This window comes from Citrus sinensis, chromosome 8, assembly GCF_022201045.2.
Source record: "Citrus sinensis cultivar Valencia sweet orange chromosome 8, DVS_A1.0, whole genome shotgun sequence".
NCBI classification, from domain to species: domain Eukaryota; kingdom Viridiplantae; phylum Streptophyta; class Magnoliopsida; order Sapindales; family Rutaceae; genus Citrus; species Citrus sinensis.
This window is the reverse complement of record NC_068563.1, coordinates 23422865-23444740: the sequence shown is the minus strand read 5'-3', so window position 1 is coordinate 23444740 and position 21876 is coordinate 23422865. Positions and strand designations below refer to the sequence as shown.

The 21876-nt window shown below is 28.2% G+C and overlaps 1 protein-coding gene across 1 annotated transcript; it reads left to right on the top strand.

Moving 5' to 3' along the window:
• The first annotated feature begins 18060 nt into the window (after positions 1 to 18060).
• Positions 18061 to 21729, top strand: LOC102608414 (probable leucine-rich repeat receptor-like protein kinase At1g35710). The gene is made up of 2 exons (XM_006494835.4): positions 18061 to 21133; positions 21236 to 21729. The coding sequence occupies exons 1-2, from the start codon at positions 18193 to 18195 to the stop codon at positions 21526 to 21528; spliced, it is 3234 nt and encodes a 1077-aa protein (XP_006494898.1). The 5' UTR covers positions 18061 to 18192; the 3' UTR covers positions 21529 to 21729.
• The last annotated feature ends 147 nt before the right edge of the window (positions 21730 to 21876 follow it).

Genomic DNA, 21876 nt, shown 5'->3' with positions numbered 1-21876 from the left:
AACTTTTAATCAACTAAAACATAAATCCACGTATCTAATACTAAATAATCTCTCCCGGAGGTATAAATATAACAAAAGTCTCAAAACTCCCAAATTATAAGTTTATAAAATAAACAAACTTAAGAGAGACATGAGTTTATTTTTTCTCTTATTCAACTAGTAAAAGGAAATAAGTCTCTAACTCAATGATAAGGACACCTCTCAACAAGGTACTTAATCTGCAAAAAGTAATGACGATGGGTGAACTGTCAACTCGATAAGTAAAATCATTCCCAACACACTAGGCTTATCGATACCAAAAATATTGCAAGCCTTCTTTTTAGTAAAACATATATTATAATTCATAAATTTCATAAAATGACATATCATGATAAGATGACAAATTTATAATAATCCAAAATATCAAAAGCATAGTTAATTATGAAAGCAAATAGTATAACAAATACGCAAAAAATAAAAGGTTAGCTCATGTCACATAATGTCACCTATACTCTTGGTAACCCGGCCAGAAAAAGAATCAAAATCAAAATCAAAATCTCACGTGCACACTCAAAATAGAAACCCACAAGTTCACATTATTTTAAAAAAAATATATAAATCAACAAGTTAGTCAGGACTCAGGATCCAATAAAAAGAGGTCAATTTGCCCATTAATTTTGATCACAAAATTAATTATATGTATCCGGAAAAGTGTTTAAGATCTTTTGGAAAATGTATAAAGGAGAAACTTTTTACGGCCAGTAAACAAGTTATTAGCTAGTCAGGATCAATCCAAAAAGGCAGAGGTCAATTTGCCCATTAATTTTGATCCCGGAATTAATTCTCTTCTAGGACTACTTAATTTTTAAGCTCTTTTGGAAAATAGATACAAGAATGAAGAATCGTTGTAGAAAAACTTCTGAGAATCAGTCAATTGTTTCATTGGAAAATCCAACCATTTTAACATGTTCTTGACTTAATGAAGACACTATCTCTTTTGTGGTTTTTATTCCGAAAAATGCTTTTTGAACATAATAGCGATAAAATTGTGACAAAAATACAATTAAAATTTTAAAAAGATCAAACAATACGATTTTTGTGTACTTGTTACCATTTTGTTCGGCGATTCATAATCTTTTAGATTTTCATTGAAGTTAAAAAGAAAGCATATATAATTCAAGGGCTGATTCGACAGAAGTCACAGAACAATACTATTACTACCCTCTCAGTTAAAATCTAAATGGCAACACATATGGACCAATTATTTTCTTTTGAATTTTGCTATTTGAACTAATAGACGACAAAGGGACGACAGAAACGGCAGCGCCCACTGCCGTTTCCTTAGGTCCCTTTGTCTGTTGCTTCATTATCCTTTGTCTGTTGCTTTTTTCATTTAAAAAATAAAATAATCAAAAGAAAATATTAAAATAATGAAAAGGAAACCAAAAGTAACAAAAAAAAAAGATGACAAAATAAGAAAGTTGACAAAAAGCTAAAATCGCCATTATCACTCAAATCCGACGAAGAAGCCAAACCAAATAAACTCAACTCAATCTGTATTTGTGTTAACAGAAGAAAACTGAAGTAAAACCAGGGGCCACAATCAGTTTAAAAAATTAAATTAAACATGGCACGTGAGTGAATATAGCATTTAACAATAGCAACACTTTTTTACAATCAATTTTTCTTCTTGTCCTCTCTCTCTCCATCTCTCACCTCTCATGTAATGTGAGCCATCTGCATTTAACAAAGAAAAATCAGTTCCCTGTCCTCTCTATCTCTCTGCATCTCGCTTATCACACAAGTAATTTCTGCATTTCCAACCGCTCGATTTCAGCAACCAAAAAAAAAAAAGCGGCCATAAGGAAGAAGTTAGATCTTGATATGCAAACAGAGGCAACTTGATAAAATTGGTACTAATTAATTGATAAGTTAGTGACTCTCATTACATTGAAATAAAATTTTTGTTGTGTTCTATATGTCGTCCGGTAACGAAGCAAATGGTTGGAAATGATGGGGATGAAGTTGCAAATCAAAAGAAAAAGAAAAGAAAAAAGAAGCGGCTGGGCGAGAACAAGAAGCGGGGATTAACGAAGTGCTACCGTTTCCAAACGAGGAAAATGAGTGGAGGGGGATTAAACTAAGGAAAATAAGTGGTTGGGGAGGGAGGAGATAACGTATAAAGAAAAGATAAAAGGAAGAAATTTGACATGCTTTCCATTTCTAAATTCTTTATTTTATTATTTATTGTGAGCCCACACAAAACTAAAGGAAGACTAAGGAAATGCATGAAACGGCAAGCCCACGCTGCGTTTCTGTCATCCTTTAATCTTCTTTTAGTTTGTTTATCATTTTCCTTTTCTTTTATAGTACTATACATTAAGCATGCGTCTAATAACTTAGATTACACTATATTGCATTGCATTAAAAAGATGATTAATGCATTGAAAGACGCAAAAAATAAATTTGGAAATAAAATTTATGTTGTATTGCATTAAATTTTTTTTTTTTTAAAGGAGAGTAAAGTTTATTAATTGAAGAGAGTGAGAGAAGAAAAAGTTAGGGCTTGTTCCTTGAAATTTGTATCCATAAAAGTAGAAGAGGGAAAAAGGCCCATAAGAAGAGACACAAAAAAAATGTATGCACTACCCATGGAATCTTTTATGAATTGGGCTTTTTAATTTGGGGTTTACTAATTAACAAAACCAAAAACAAGAGTCTCAGGCTGGCAAAAAATACACCTTATAATACCTTGATTTCATATCCTAGATGCTCTACACATTTGTTATCCACAAAACCCACCATTATGGAGCATATATGGCAAATAACCTATTCAATAATCAATTAATCATCCTAACATTCATATATACATCTCTAAAAGGAACATACATTGGAAAGTTGCTAATAAGGAGCTCACACTAAATGGAATTTTCTCTGCCCGTAAAAAAAGTGAGATTAGACATAATCTGTTTTGGGGGAGACGAGCAATAACGAGCTTGCTCTCGACATGTCCAGCGCCCAGAAAAAGTATAACTACTGGGCCTACCAGTTACTGCAATAGAAGTGGCTTGGGAAAAATTGTGATGAACCATCCCATCTGGCAGTTGGTGCGTATGGTAGGTGTAGACCGATTCCGATTGAGATCGAAAATTTGTTAGTGCGTTTGGTAGGGATAGAGATTGAAATTTTGTTGGTTCAATCAATCAGTACAATCCCAATTTTCTTGGTCAATCCTCTTTTATTTCTTGACTGAGAAATTTTGATCCAGTGCTGGAAAATGGATATCTTAAAATATGTGATGTAATGTAGAGGTGTTGACGCATTGACTAATTGACCTCTTGCAAGCTTGACTACATTCATTTGCTTTCTTGTGTATTTCTATAAATTTGGCTAAACTTTCTTATTGGTGTTCTTATCTTTAATTGTTTTCTAATGTTTCTATATCAAGTCTCAATGATGTGGTAAAATTTGGAAAATAATATACTAATTTTCTCATACGAGACTCCAGAGTCTAAACCAATTATAGATCAATATGCTGAGAATTTATAGTAATTTTCTCAGATGAACTTTGAGGCTTCGAGCCACATTATAATTGAATGATAATAAGAGTGATTTTAAATTTCTTTTTGTTTTAAAAAAAATTCATTAACTACGTACACAAAAGGAAAGATAATAGTGGAAAATTAATTGATTAATTTATTACTTTGTTTTTTTTTCTATTTTATCAGTTAATACTTGTTCCTTTTTTCATAAGAATTTACAGGATACTATTCAATTATAATCCCACATTAAAATTTAATTTTTTAATATTCTAATTATCAATAAAAGATCTTGAAAGTTAAAAAATCTTGTACAATGATTACCTATAGCTAATGCTACTTTAATACCAAAATTTAGTCATTAGAATCAATGTAAGACAAAGGACATGATACGTGTTATGCAAAATTTTCATATTTTATGTAATTATTTATAATAGTGATTGGGATTCTTACAGCTGAGTCAAATATTTATCTCAATGATGCACTGATTTTTCAAGAGTTTGCACGGGATGATATTGGGTGTATACGTGACGCTTTGCTGGTAATTGAAAATATAAAATAGTTATCTTGAAAGAACAGTTTTTTAAATTCTACAAATGATACATTGACATTTTGGAATTAATACCGTGACGGTTTACATTCTTGGTAGATATCCGCTGAAGCTAGAAGAAGCATGCAATTAAAGGCCTGATTGGATAGAAAAGTAATATTCAGTCCCCATTAATTAGTTAAGATATGTAAAATCTGAATGCCAACACAAACAGACCAATTAATGTTGCTTGCAAACTTTAGCGGGCCAGCTTTAGAGTTTTTGGCGTCTTAGGCGAAGTTTTATTATAGCCCTCTTTTTATTATGTAACTAGTAAATAGAACCGCACTTCGTGTGGCTTTAAAAAAAAAATTTAGTATTATTTTTTTTATTACTTTATACTTGATGAAATTGATAAAAAATATGAATTGATTTTTTTTTAAAGATGACGCAGCCTTATAAAACTAATGTTATTTATGAAAGTTAATTATTTTGTTGTTAACTTTAAAAATATATATTAATGTGTATAGTTAAGTGTACACAACTTTTTCATCAATAAAAATTATGTTCACACTAATAAACTCTCCATTCTTTTTTGTATTAACAGACTCCCACATCTTACAAAGTCTAACACTTATCAACCAACAATCTTTATCATTGTTTAACTCATGAAGAAAAGAATACTCCATGAAGTACACAATACAAAAAATTTAAATAAGTCAAAAAAATAAAAAAGTAAGAACATTTCTAAAGAGGATGCTAGTTAAATAATAAAAAAAAATCCAAACATAACAAATCTTAAATACTTAATATTTATAGAGTTTGAAGAAGGTAAAAGACACTAAATAAAAGGTTGCATAATTAAATATGAGATTATGGCATTAAAATTAAGTCCTAGTGGCATTGGTGAGGGAAGATGAAGGAACCTTCCTTCCTGTATTAATTAGTTGATGTATTTTAAACCACTAAAGTTTAGTTGTTGGCTTAATAAAATAAATGAATGTTTCAAAACTATAATTATTTTATTATTAATGGTTACATATTGTTAAATTTAAATAAAAGAAAAAGAGACATGTAATCTTTTATAATCTACTAATTATTTTCTATTTTTAGTATTTTGTAATGTAATTATTTTTTAATCTCAAACAATATATTAAATAATAGAGAATATAAAAAGATGAGAAATAATAATGCCACAAATCTTAACTACTTAATATTTATAGAGTTTGGAGAGGCAAAAAGACACTAAATAAAAGGTTGCATAATTAAATATGAGATTATGGCATTAAAATTAGGTCCTAGTGGCATTGGTGAGGGAAGATGAAGGAACCTTCCTTCCTATATTAATTAGTTGATGTATTTTAAACCACTAAAGTTTAGTTGTTGGCTTAATAAAATAAATGAATGTTTCAAAACTATAATTATTTTATTATTAATGGTTACATATTGTTAAATTTAAATAAAAGAAAAGGAGACATGTAATCTTTTATAATCTACTAATTATTTTCTATTTTTAGTATTTTGTAATGTAATTATTTTTTAATCTCAACCAATATATTAGATAATAGAGAATATAAAAAGATGAGAAGTAATAATGCCACAAATCTTAACTACTTAATATTTATAGAGTTTGAAGAAGCAAAAAGACACTAAATAAAAGGTTGCATAATTAAATATGAGATTATGACATTAAAATTAGGTCCTAGTGGCATTGGTGAGGGAAGATGAAGGAACCTTCCTTCCTATATTAATTATTTGATGTATTTTAAACCACTAAAGTTTAGTTGTTGGCTTAACAATATAAATGAATGTTTCAAAACTATAATTATTTTATTATTAATGGTTACACATTGTTAATTTTAAATAAAAGAAAAAGAGACATGTAATCTTTTATAATCTACTAATTATTTTCTATTTTTAGTATTTTGTAATGTAATTATTTTTTAATCTCAACCAATATATTAGATAATAGAGAATATAAAAAGATGAGAAGTAATAATGCCACAAATCTTAACTACTTAATATTTATAGAGTTTAAAGAGGCAAAAAGACACTAAATAAAAGGTTGCATAATTAAATATGAGATTATGGCATTAAAATTAGGTCCTAGTGGCATTGGTGAGGGAAGATGAAGGAACCTTCCTTCCTATATTAATTAGTTGATGTATTTTAAACCACTAAAGTTTAGTTGTTGGCTTAATAAAATAAATGAATGTTTCAAAACTATAATTATTTTATTATTAATGGTTACACATTGTTAAATTTAAATAAAAGAAAAAGAGACATGTAATCTTTTATAATCTACTAATTATTTTCTATTTTTAGTATTTTCTAACGTAATTATTTTTTAATCTCAACCAATATATTAGATAATAGAGAATATAAAAAGATGAGAAATAGTGATGCCACATCACCTCTTCTAGTCCCAACTTTATATATATATATATTTTGTAATGTAATTATTTTTTAATTTCAGCTAATATATTAGATAATAAAGAATATAAAAAGATGAGAAATAATGATGTCACAAATTTTAAATATTTAAGGGAAATTATCAGTCATATACCCTTAAATAACACCAGTATCAAACGTGTTACAACACTTTTCAAGTGTATCACTCGTATACCCTAAGTTCACAAAACACTTCTGCCGTCCACCGATCCGTTAACTGTCGTTTACGAGCGCTGACATCACAAGAGTAATTTAGTCTTTTTCTTAAAAACGACATGTCATCCCATTTACTTAGTAAAAAACGACATGTCATATGATATATTTTGATAAAAATGACATGTCATCCCATTTACTTTATTTTGAGTTTAAAGGGTAAAATAGTCATTTTACTCAAATTCTGTTAAGTTCTTAATGTTAGTAAATGGAAAGGTGGACGCTAGAACTCTTTTGTCAACTTAGGGTATACGAGTGATATAAGTGAAAAGTATTGTAATATGTTTGATAATTGTGACATTTAAGGGTATATCGGTGATAATTTCCCAATATTTAATGTTTATGGATTTGAAGAAGTTAAAAGGCACTAAACAAAAGATTGAATAATTAAATATGAGATTATGACATTAAAATTATGCTCTAATGACATTGTTGAGGGAAGATGAAGGAACATTCCTTCATATATTAATTAATTGATGTATTTTAAGCCACTAAAATTTAATTATTGGCATAATAAAATAAATGAATGTTTCAAGACTTATAATTAATTATTATTAATGGGTACATATTGTTGAATTTAAATAGAAAGAGGAAAAGACATGTAATCATTTATAATCTAATACTTATTTTTTATTTTAATATTTTGTAATGTAATTATTTTTTAATTTCAACCAATTTATTAAGTAATAGAGAATATGAGATGATGAGAAATGGTGATGTCACATTACCTCTTATAATCCCAACTTTATATATATACCAGGAAATAGAACCGCACTTCGTGCGGTTTTAAAAAAAGAATTTAGTATTTTCTTTTTTTATTACTTTGCACTTGATGAAACTAATAAAAAATATGAATTATCTTTTTTAAAGATGACGCAGCCTTATAAAACTAATGTTATTTATGAAAGTTAATTATTTTTTGTTAACATTAAAAATATATATTAATGTGTATAGTTAAGTGTACACAACCTTTTCATCAATAAAAATCATGTTCACACTAATCAACTCTCTATTTTTCTTGGTATTAACAGACTCCCACATCTTACAAAGCCTAACCCTTATCATCCAACTATCTTTATCATTATTTAACTTATGAAGAAAAGAGTACTCCATGAAGCACACAATACTAAAAATTTAAATAAGTCAAAAAAATAAAAACACAATAACATTTCTAAAGAGGATGTTGGCTAAATAATAAAAAAAAACCAAACATAACAAATCTTAAATACTTAATATTTATAGAGTTTGAAGAAGCCAAAAGACATTAAATAAAAAGTTGCATAATTAAATATGGGATTGTGACATTAAAATTAGGTTCTAATGGCATTGGTGAGGGAAGATGAAGGAACATTCCTTCCTATATTAATTAGTTGATATATTTTAAACCACTAAAAATTAATTGTTGGCTTAATAAAATAAATGAATGTTTCAAAACTTATAATTAATTTATTATTAATGGTTACATATTGTTGAATTTAAATCGAAAGAGGAAGAGACATGTAATCTTTTGTAATCTATTAATTATTCTCTATTTTTAATATTTTGTAATGTAATTATTTTTTAATCTCAACTAATATATTAGATAATAGAAAATATAAAAAGATGAGAAATAATAATGCCACAAATCTTAACTTATTAATATTTATAGAGTTTGAAGAAGCCAAAAGGCATTAAACAAAAGGTTGCATAATTAAAAATGAGATTATAGCATTAAAATTAGATCCTAATGGTATTATTGAAGGAAGATGAAGGAACATTCATTCCTATATTAATTAATTGATATATTTAAACCACTAAAGTTTAATTATTGGCATAATAAAATAGATAAATGTTTCAAGATTTATAATTAATTATTATTAATGGTTACATATTATTGAATTTAAATAGAAAGAGGAAGAGACATGTAATCTTTTATAATCTAATAATTATTTTTTATTTTTAATATTTTGTAATGTAATTATTTTTAATATCAACCAATTTATTAAATAATAGAGAATACAAGAAGATGAGAAATAGTGATGCCACATCACCTCCTCTAGTCCCAACTTTATATATATATATAATATTTTGTAATGTAATTATTTTTTAATCTCAACCAATATATTAGATAATAGAGAATAAAAAAAGATGAGAAATAATGATGCCACAAATCTTAAATATTTAATGTTTATGGAGTTTGAAGAAACCAAAAGGCACTAAACAAAAGATTGAATAATTAAATATGGGATTATGATATTAAAATTATGCTCAATGGCATTGTTGAGGGAAGATGAAAGAACCTTCCTTCTTATATTAATTAATTGATGTATTTTAAGCCACTAAAATTTAATTGTTTGCATAATAAAATAAATGAATGTTTCAAAACTTATAATTGTATATTATTAATGATTACATATTATTGAATTTAAATAGAAAGAGAAAAAGACATGTAATCATTTATAATCTAATAATTATTTTCTATTTTAATATTTTGTAATGTAATTATTTTTTAATTTCAACCAATTTATTAGATAATATAAAATATGAAATGATGAGAAATGGTGATGTCACATCACCTCTTGTAGTCTCAACTTTATATAGATATATAGATAGATTCATGTATTTTAAGCCACTAAAGTTCAATTGCTAGCATAATAAAATAAATGAATGTTTCAAAAGACTTATAATTAATTATTATTAATGATTACATATTGTTGAATTTAAATAGAAAGAGAAAAAAAAGTACAAAGAATACCCACCAATATTTTAGATATTTTAGATAATAGAAAATATAAAAATATGAGGAATGATATATATTAATAAAGTTATTATTTATTAAATGAGTTAAATACAATCAAATTAATTATGAGAAGATGAAAAGTCAAACCTAAAAAAAAATCTCTATTTATTAGATAATAGAGAATATACAAAGAAGCAAAATGGTGATGCCACATTACCTCCTCAAGTCCTAGCTTTATATATATATACTAGGAAATAGAACCGCACTTCGTGCGGCTTTAAAAAAAGAATTTAGTATTATCTTTTTTTATTACTTTGCACTTGATGAAACTGATAAAAAATATGAATTTACTTTTTAAAAATGACGCAGCCTTATAAAACTAATGTTATTTATGAAAGTTAATTATTTTTTTGTTAACATTAAAAATATATATTAATATATATAGTTAAGTGTACACAACCTTTTCATCAATAAAAATTATGTTCACACTAATCAACTCTCTATTTTTCTTGGTATTAACAGATTCCCATATCTTACAAAGCCTAATCCTTATCATCCAACTATCTTTATCATTGTTTAACTCATGAAGAAAATAATACTTAATGAAGCACACAATACAGAAAATTTAAATAAGTCAAAAAAAAAACACAAGAACATTTCTAAAGAGGATGTTGGTTAAATAATAAAAAAAATCCAAACATAACAAATCTTAAATACTTAATATTTATATAGTTTGAAGAAGCCAAAAGACACTAAATAAAAGGTTGCATAATAAAATATGAAATTATGACATTAAAATTAGGTCCTAGTGGTATTGGTGAGGGAAGATGAAAGAACCTTCTTTCCTATATTAATTAGTTGATGTATTTTAAACCACTAAAGTTTAGTTGTTGGCTTAATAAAATAAATGAATATTTCAAAACTTATAATTAATTTATTATTAATAGTTACATATTGTTGAATTTAAATAGAAAGAGGAAGAGACATGTAATCTTTTGTAATCTATTAATTATTTTCTATTTTTAATATTTTGTAATGTAATTGTTTTTTAATCTCAATCAATATATTAGATAATAGAGAATATAAAAAGATGAGAAATAATAATGCCACAAATCTTAACTACTTAATATTTATAGAGTTTGAAGAAGCCAAAAGGCACTAAACAAAAGGTTGCATAATTAAATATGAGATTATAGCATTAAAATTAGACCCTAATGATATTGTTGAGGGAAGATGAATGAACATTCATTCCTATATTAATTAATTGATATATTTAAGCCACTAAAGTTTAATTGTTGGCATAATAAAATAAATAAATGTTACAAGATTTATAATTAATTATTATTAATGGTTACATATTATTGAATTTAAATAGAAAGAGGAAGAGACATCTAATCTTTTATAATCTAATAATTATTGTTTATTTTTAATATTTTGTAATGTAATTATTTTTTTAATATCAACCAATTTATTAGATAATAGAAAATACAAGAAGATGAGAAATAGTGATACCACATCACCTCCTCTAGTCCCAACTTTATATATATATATATATATATATATATACACATAGATATAGATATAGATTTTTAATATTTTGTAATGTAATTATTTTTTAATCTCAACCAATATATTAGATTATAGAGAATATAAAAAGATGAGAAATAATAATGCCACAAATCTGAACTGCTTAATATTTATAAAGTTTGAAGAAGCCAAAAGACACTAAACAAAAGGTTGCATAATTAAATATGAAATTATGACATTAAAATTAGGTCCTAGTGGTATTGGTGAGGGAAGATGAAAGAACCTTCTTTCCTATATTAATTAGTTGATGTATTTTAAACCACTAAAGTTTAGTTGTTGGCTTAATAAAATAAATTAATGTTTGAAGACTTATAATTATTTATTATTAATCGTTACATATTATTGAATTTAAATGGAAAGAGGAAGAGACATATAATCTTTTATAATCTAATAATTATTTTTTATTTTTAATATATTGTAATGTAATTATTTTTTTAATATCAACCAATTTATTAGATAATAGAGAATACAAGAAGATGAGAAATAGTGATGCCACATCACCTCCTCTAGTCCCAACTTTATATATATATATATATATATATATAGATTTTTAATATTTTGTAATGTAATTATTTTTTAATCTCAACCAATATATTAGATAATAGAGAATATAAAAAGATGAGAAATAATGATGCCACAAATCTTAAATATTTAATGTTTATGGAGTTTGAAGAAGCCAAAATGCACTAAACAAAAGATTGAATAATTAAATATGGGATTATGACATTAAAATTAGGCTTTAATGGCATTGTTGAGGGAAGATGAAGAAACCTTCCTTCATATATTAATATTAATTAATTGATGTATTTTAAGCCACTAAAATTTAATTGTTGGCATAATAAAATAAATGAATGTTTCAAGACTTATAATTAATTATTATTAATTGTTACATATTGTTGAATTTAAATAGAAAGAGGAAAAGACATGTAATCATTTATAATATAATAATTATCTTCTATTTTAATATTTTGTAATGTAATTATTTTTTAATTTCAACCAATTTATTAGATAATAGAGAATATGAGATTATGAGAAATGGTGATGCCACATCACTTCCTCAAGTCCCAACTTTATATATATATATAGATATATAGATAGATTTTAATATTTAAATAAACATAAAAGGATTCAAAATTAATTCCATCTTTAATTCTTGAATTTGAACAAATTAAAAGGGTCATTCACATTTGATTTGATGGTCAGAGGCAAATTGAAAGTTAAGCAGTGGTAATAATAATTCAAAAGATTTCCAGAGAAAAAATAGAAATGTCTTCTATACGTTCAAAACAGTAAAAAAAATCAAGAAGATTTCTTTTTTACTTTCATTAGAATCATTACAAATAAATATGACTAATATTAATTTCAAATATAATATTTAGAATAGTAACACATAAAAAGTTGAGATGATCAGTTGATGATCAAATAATAGATGTTGACTTTTTGTTTTAAGAAATTAATTTTTTCTTTTTAAATGAACTAGTGAATTTAATAATTTTCTTTATAGAGAAAGAAGTAAGAATTTTTTTTTATCTATTGATTTTTGAGATTGTAAGATTTTTAATAAAAATTAAAAGGAATACTAAAAGTCAATGATTCTTACGTTAAATAATAAATTTTTTTTAGGAAATTGAAAAGGTGAAGAACCTAATTTTTTTCCTTGGAAAGAATAATAATGAATTAATTAATAGTTAGACAACATTATTAATCATATTTCTTAACACTAAGTTTACCAAATATTGATTTTCTATTAAATAATGATTCTTAATTGTAGGATTATTATTAATTATAAAGATGTTTAATAGGCTTTCTTACAATACATAATTAAAAAAAAATCTTTATTAATTAGAAAATTATCAACCAACTACTAAAAACAGAGGCATTCACAAAATATGGGGCTTTAAGCGACCACCTTATTAGCTTATAATTAAACTACAGTGTGTTGCTTTGATTTCTCGATTTACTAACACAGATATAATCTTTCGAGAGACAAATGCCCAGTAAACAATTTTGCTAGTCAGGATCCAGAAAACAGAGGTCGATTTCACCCATGAATGTTTGTGGAAAAAATTTTGCGAGTTGACTCTATTGAAAAGGCAAATAGCATCAGCTAGCCCCCAACCACGAAGCATAGAGCAATATTTCATTCAAATTTGTGATTTTTTCTTTTCTAACAAAAGAATAATGTATGAAAGAAAGAGTACGTTTTCCATCTTCATATAAACCAAATGATGAAAAACTTAATAGAATCTTTAGCAGGCAAAACATCGTCCCGAATACAGTTCCTTGACTTTTCCAAAAGAATAAACTACAGTGACAAGTTCTGTCCCGAAATTGAGCACTGCCTAAGTTTAAGAATTGATAGAAGAGTAAGGATCTAACAATAAAATCAGCTACTTGTCCATGAGTAAGTTCCAAATCAGCTACTTAAACTAACTGGTCTACCTGAACACCTGAACCAGCTTCAAATAAAAATCTAACAAATTAAGATATATTCTTGTGAACATTAAGCCCAAAATTTTAGCTTAATAAATATCAAAGGATCATGTGCTGTCATCATACAAATTGTACATTAACTAAGCTCTCCAGATCAGTATAGCAAAAATTTTAAACTTTCATTAATTTGAAACAAGATTAGGAGAAAATTTAAAAATTATGCAATAATAAAACCAAAAACGAAAGATTAAAAGATTTGAAGTTTTACCCTCGTTCATCTGTATGAGAAAGGAGCAGAGACAAATTGTCAATGTAATTATTATTGGCGATGTCATCGACTGATATGGCCTATCGGATAGGATTCTTATAAGTAAATTGATTGATTTGTACCTTTGATATTAACCGAATTTTTTTTTACCCCTTAAATGTCAAATATTTTGAATCGTATAGAGAAGCTTGCCGATCCAACCATGAATCTGAACTCGAGGAGATATCCCAGTTTTAGGATTCAACACTTCACATAGTGGCTTGGAAGGATAAACTCAATGCCCCAATTCCACTTCCTAATTTGACCAACTTAACTGTCTTGTATTTTTATAAAAATTCACTTTTTGATTTAATTTCGAATGAAATAGAATTTTTTTCAAATAATGATAAATATTTTAAATTTCATCTTAAATAATGTGTTATTCATTAAATAGTTAATAATTCTTTACAAGAATCAAATAAATTAATTGTATTTCCTATCAATCAATTGACAAATACTACATAATTTAAGATAATTTTTAAAATAAAAAAGTTAAAATATATAGCACTACTCGGATTTGTTTTTTTTACATCACTCGCTTGTTACAAAAGAATTAATTTAACATACGTAACCAGTATTTAATTTCTTCGTCAATCCTCGTGCATTGATTTTTTAAATCAACTGAGGTTGACATTTGGAATTTGATACCGTGACGGTTCATAATCCTGGTAGGTATCCGTCAAAGCTAAAAGAAGCATATAATTAAAGGTCTGATTAGACAGAAAGGCGTTATTTAGTCCCATTTAATTAGTTAAGATATATAAAATCTAAATGGCAACACATATGGTCCAATTAATGTAGCTGGCCAGCCTACTGTAGAAGTCTTAACACATGATGCCATGCATTGACTTTTCCACCTCCCGTGGATAACTTGTTTGCCGTGCATTACAGAAGAAGCATATACATTCAATTAATGTGGCCTCAATTGACAGATCACCCACTAGTAGCTAGGGTCTTCCTACTATGCACCCGGTGTATGCATGGTTCACTGTGACATGACATAAAGCCAATTAAATTTTGACATGTGTGCAATAAGCATTGCAAAGTAACCGGTTATTCCGGTTGAATTCACAACTGCCTTTATTCGTGTGTTTGTGTTCTAAGTTGCGTACACCATGTCACAAGTTCTCTAGTTACTCTCTTATTATCACAACTGTTGCTCAATAATGTCACAGGTAATCTACTACATGTCACAAGTACTGTAATTGTGTTTTTTCGTCTTAAGTGGCGAACTGAGGTACAAATTTTGTAAGAAACGTTTCTAATAAAATAAAATATTTAATTAATTTAATTAGAATAAAATTATTTTGTGAAAGAAATTAAAATTTAATTTTGAATGATTTTGACCAAAATTTAAGTTATTCTATGTGTTTAAGAAAATGAATTGTAATTGTTTTAATTAATTGGAAATAATTAATAAATTATGCAACCAAAAAAAAAAAAAGCAAAACGGTTAGTTTTGGATAGATTCGAATATCTCCCTCCACCAAACTGCAAAAAATTATCAAAAATCACTAAATCATTTATTTTTTAACTTAAAAAATCTGAAACTCGTATTTTTATATTTGTGCCCTTATAAATTATAAATGTTAAAACATAAATAAGATTATATATTATCATAACCTAAATTATGTTTAATAGAAATATAGAATACAACCCTTTAATATTATAAATTAGTACATGTTAATTAATTTTATTGTAGTTTATAATTTTTTTTATAAAACAATATTCATAAAAATTATGAAAATAAATAATTTTAATTTAAAAAATAAAAAGATAAAAATAATAATTGTCTAGAACTATATTATCACAAGTTATAGAAATAGGTAATAATGTTAATTATTAAATTTTATTTAGGTAAAGATAAAAATTAATTAATTAGATATGGATTTTTGGAGAATATCTTTTAATGATATTAGCTAAAAAATTAGCTTAATAACTTAATAATGACTGAAAATTTTTATTAAGTTGAAAAAACAAATGACTTAATAAATTAACTTATTGAAATTAGTCAATTAAGTCATTAAATAAAAAAATGACTCTTTACACTAATATAATCCTAATTCCAATTAAATTTTTTCCAAGTGATATTTTTTTTTCAATGGATGGCAGCTGAATTGAAATCAACGGAGATAAACAGTTTGAATCATGTGGAGTATAAGATTGTAGAGCGAGATTTGGATGCAAGAGACTTCGAAATTATATCATGAAACCTGTTGAAGAAAATCAAAGTAGTGTTAATCAAGATGCCTTAGAGGTGGTATAAAAACTTTATGCTCTAAGTTAGTGTTGGCATGAATATCATTTCTTAATTTAAACGACCATTGAAACATTGAACCTTAGTATTGTTACACACACACATATATATACATATACATACACAAATACATTTGTTGGTGTGTGTGTGTATATACTGGATGGATTCTAAACTTAAAAAATAAAAAAAATAAAATTTTTTTGGCTAATTTAAATATTATTTCTGTCACTACATGGCGAACCTATGGATTTAGATTAGGGGAGGCTTGTTTTAATTTAGTAATACATGATAATCTTGTGCAAATGATCAAATACATTTAAAAAATAAATAAATGTGGGTGTTAGGATTCGAACAAAGGTCCCAATTACTCTCAAACTAGATGAGACCCTTAGTGGTAAAGAAACTAAGCACTGTCTAAACAGTAGAGATCCAATAATTTATTAATATGTTTTAAATTATAAGACCTCTTTGTAGACTCAAAGTCATTAGGGGAAGGTAATGAACAATAAAATGGAGGACCCAAAACTTTAGATTAGTGGAAACTTGGTTCAATCTAGTAATATAAGATAATCTTGCAAAAATGATCAAATATATTCTAAAAATAATAAATGTGGTTGTTCAGATTCAAACCAAGCTCTCCATAATTACTATATTATAGCCATCATGTTTTATTTCACATATTGTTACATTTATTTTAATGTCTTTTTTAGAAGGACCTCGAGGTATGCTTAAAAGGAAAATTAATGGCCTCGAATGGGAATTTGACCATATCTTTTCAGATTTTAGATAAATTTTAAAAAAAAAACTGCCTAAATATTGTATATCACATATTCCAAAATACAATGTCCCAAATCTTTCATAATTAATATTGAGATGAAAACTATGAATAAGTTGGTGGCCGCGACATGAGAGTCGGGATGATGACGATGATGGTAACAACAATCTATCATCATTAGAATGAAAATTTTGTAGAAAAAAACTAGGTAGGTAGTTTTGGCCGCAAAAGGATGATCAATGGAACTTTTCATAAGGGTTAAGACTGTAGATTACCTGCCTAAATGTTAATTTTAGTGTTTCTATATGAATATTATTAAAGAAATAATATAAATACATAACAAATATGATTTCAAATGCAATAATAATATTAAAGTTAAAATAATATTAACATGGCTTATGTACGTCAATTTAATTAGTCAATGGTTATAATTATGATTGAATTGAAATTGAAATTGAAATTGTAATGGCAATTGTAATTGTAGTTGGAATTGAAATTGAACTTATAATTGTAATTGGAACTTGTAATTAAAATTGAAATCATAATAATAATTAAAATAATTCTATTTTGAATTAAGGATGGTAAATATTTAGAATTATCCATAATATCCACATTCATCCATATCTAATTTTAGCTGCTTAATATGGATATGGATAACTATGAATATTTGTAGATATTTATTTATTTTTCAAATTCACAAATCATACAAGATATTAATAAGTTAGTAACATGATTATTAATTTGTTTTATATTATAAAATTTTAATTATTTGTATTTCCTAAACTCATTAATATTAAAAGCTAATTAAATTTATATTTTATAAACAATAATAAATTAACATCACCGGTGTTACTATTCTACCACGATTTGCTACAGTGGTGCCGTCAGAAACAGAGATAAACATAGTAACTGGTAAAATAATCTGAGTATCTGACAACCCTTATTAGATAGGGCCCACGCTTACCTTCTCTCCCGTTGCCCGCTTCTTCTTTTTTGATTATCCAACCATTGATTTACTTTGAATTAGCATCGAACGGTGTGAAATTTTTTTATAATTTTTTATTCATCCTGATCTATCGATGCACCTGAACCATTGTAGTCGTGGCCCACTAACAAATTAATGAAAACCTATCATTTTTCCCTAACAACGACTAGTCTATTATAGAGGGGCTGACGCGTTGACTTGTTGGGCCACATCATTGATTCTATTAACTCATTTGCTCTCTTGTGTATATAGTTACTATAAATTTGGCTTTCGGTGTGTTTCTTTGTACATCCATCATTCCTGGATGTTTATTTCTATCTGCCTTGTCTAGCTAATCTTTAATTCTTGTTGTTCTCATCTTTAATTGTTCTCTTTTGTTTCTATAATTATCGAGTCTTAGTTGATCTCCCATCACGCAATGGTGTTAGCAAACTTGAAAAATGAATTCGGAATTTTCTCACTCATTTTGCTCATCCTATTTCCTGCCTTAGATTTTCCACTTATTGTTTCTTCGAATTCTACGGAAGAAGCCCACGCTCTTCTCAAATGGAAAACTAGCCTTCAAAATCATAATAATAAAGGATCTTTCCTGCCTTCATGGACTCTTAATAATGCCACCAAAATAAGCCCGTGTGCTTGGTTTGGAATTCATTGCAACCATGCTGGAAAAGTCAATAGTATTAACCTCACAAGCGCAGGTTTAATAGGTACGCTTCATGATTTCTCATTCTCATCGTTTCCTCATCTTGCGTATCTTGATCTTAGAGTCAACCAAATTTTTGGAATCATCCCTTCTCAAATTGCTAACAATTCAAAACTCAAGTACCTTGATTTATCATCCAATTCGTTTTCTGGAACCATCCCACCTCAAATTGGTAACCTTTCTATGCTCAAGATCCTTTATTTATCCACTAATCAATTTTCTGGAAGAATACCACCACAAATTGGCCACCTAAGTTATCTCAAGGCCCTTCACCTGTTCGAGAATGGCTTAAGTGGCTCAATCCCTCCTTCTTTGGGTAACTTGACCAACTTGGCTATCATGTATCTTTATAATAATTCGCTATCTGGTTCAATTCCAAGTGAAATAGGAAACTTAAAGTCTCTTTCCGGTCTAGAATTGGGCTATAATAAACTAAGCGGCTCAATGCCTCTTTCTTTGGGTAACTTGCCCAACTTAGCTACCTTGGATCTTCATGACAATTCACTTTCTGGCTCAATCCCTCTTTCTTTCGGTAACTTGACCAACTTAGATATCTTGAATCTTCCTCACAATTCACTTTCTGGTTCAATTCCAAGCGAAATGGGAAACTTGAAGTCCCTTTACGGTCTAGGCTTGAGTTTCAATAAACTCAGTGGCTCAATTCCTTCTTCTTTGGGTAACTTGACTAAATTGACTATCTTGTATCTTTCTGACAATTTACTTTTTGGTTCAATCCCAAGTGAAATAGGAAATTTAAGGTATCTTTTTGATCTAGAATTGGGAGACAATAAACTCAGTGGCTCAATCCCTCATTCTTTGGGTAACTTGACTAACTTGGCTACTTTGTATCTTTTTACAAATTTTCTTTCTGGTTCAATCCCAAGTGAAATAGGAAACTTGAACTCTCTTTCTGATCTAGGATTGAGTGAGAATGAACTCAGTGGCTCAATCCCTTATTCTTTTGGTAATTTGACCAACATGATTGTCTTGAGTATTTATAGTAATGCACTTTCTGGTGCTATTCCTAAAGAATATGGAAACCTTGTTAAATTGACTTTGTTAGTGTTAAGCTATAACCAATTACAAGGTCCAATTCCCGATTTGAGAAATTTGACAAGACTAGCAAGAGTACGCCTCGATAGAAACCATCTCACCGGTAATATATCTGAATCTTTTGGTATTCATTCAAATTTAAGTTACATAAATCTTAGCCACAAAAAATTTTATGGTGAAATCTCATTTGATTGGGGAAAATTCCCAAATTTAGGCACTTTAGATGTTTCTGCAAATAATATTACTGGCATCCTACCTCCTGAGATTGGAGACTCTCCTCAATTAAAAGTTCTTGATCTTTCTTCAAATCATATCGTTGGCGAGATTCCATCCGAACTTGGCAAGCTTAGGTCTCTAATCAAGCTCACTTTGAATAGGAATCAATTTTCTGGACAGCTACCTACAGAACTCGGGTCACTCATTCAACTTGAGCACCTTGACTTATCTTCGAATAGATTAAGCAATTCCATCCCAGGAAGTCTTGGTAACTTGGTTAAATTGTATTACTTGAATTTGAGCAACAATCAGTTCAGTGGAGAAATTCCAATCAAATTAGAAAAGTTCATTCATCTTTCAGATTTAGATTTGAGTCATAACTTTCTCGGAGAAGAAATACCATCTCAAGTCTGCAGTATGCAAAGCCTGGAAAAGCTTAATCTCGCCCACAATAACCTTTCTGGTTTCATTCCAAGATGTTTTAAGGAAATGCATGGTCTTGTATATATTGACATATCCTACAACAAGTTACACGGACCAATTCCTAATAGTGCGGCATTCAAACATGCTCCGATGGAAGCATTACAAGGGAACAAAGGCTTGTGCGGAGATATCAAAGGATTTCCATCTTGTAAAGCATCCAAGTCAGACAAACAAGCTTCGAGAAAGATTTGGGTTGTTATTGTATTCCCTCTCTTAGGGAGTTTTGCTCTTTTAATTTCTCTAATTGGATTGTTCTTTATGTTTCGAAGAAGGAGTAGTTCACAGACACAACAGAGTAGCGCTGGAAATGCTCCGGGTTTTCTTTCAGTGTTAACCTTTGATGGAAAAATCGCGTACGAAGAAATTGTTAGAGCAACAAATGATTTTGATGAGGAGCATTGCATTGGAACAGGTGGACAAGGAAGTGTTTACAGAGCTGAGCTATCATCTGGAGAAATCGTTGCAGTTAAGAAATTTCATTCGCCACTCTTAAGTGAGATGACATGTCAACAAGAGTTCTTGAATGAAGTTAAGTCATTAACAGAGATACGACATCGTAATATTGTGAAATTTTATGGTTTTTGTTCACATGCTCGGCACTCATTTATAGTTTATGAATATCTTGAAATGGGTAGCTTGGCCATGATCTTGAGCAATGCTACATCAGCAGAGGAATTAGGGTGGACACAAAGAATGAATGTGATAAAAGGTGTAGCTGATGCATTGTCTTACTTGCACAATGATTGCTTCCCTCCAATTGTTTATCGAGATATATCGAGCAAGAATGTGCTGTTAGATTTAGAGTATGAAGCTCATGTTTCAGATTTCGGAATTTCCAAGTCTCTCAAGCCAGACTCATCCAATTGGACAGAACTTGCAGGCACAATTGGATATGTTGCACCAGGTACGTATATTATTATTCAAACATGTACAATATACTAACTAATATCTGTTAACTAGATTTCAAGGTAAAATTCTTTTTTTTTAAAAGATTTTTCCCTTCCAGAGCTTGCATACACAATGAAAGTTACTGAAAAGAGCGACGTGTATAGCTTTGGAGTGTTAGCATTGGAAGCGATAAAGGGGAAGCATCCAAGAGATTTCATTTCCTCAATTTGCTCCTCATCTTCGAACCTGGACAGAACACTTGATGAAATATTGGACCCTCGGCTTCCAGCCCCATCATGCAATATTCGAGACAAACTGATATCAATCATGGAAGTCGCCATTTCTTGTTTAGATGAGAATCCAGATTCCAGACCAACCATGCAGAAAGTGTCTCAATTGTTAAAGATTTAGTCTGACTTGTGAATTATTTATGTTCCCATGTAATTAGTCTTGTCCTTTTCAATCATTTTCTGCTTTTACCACTTCACAATCGTTTTCTGGGTTTTATCAAATCACCAGGGGTAAGGCTTGTAAGTCCCCTTGATTAGATGTACCATGATTTTGTGAATAAAATCTTCCTCACATTACACAGTTTGAGGTTTAATTTTGCGATATCTCACTCCAAAACCGTTGCCTGCTTTCAAAATTTCACCCCCAATTTCTCTTCCCAGTTCAGTTAAAACCATCAATCTATTATCACCTGGATGATGAAATGCTCCATAACAAGGCGCAAAGCTTCTGTTTTATAAGAATTTCAAG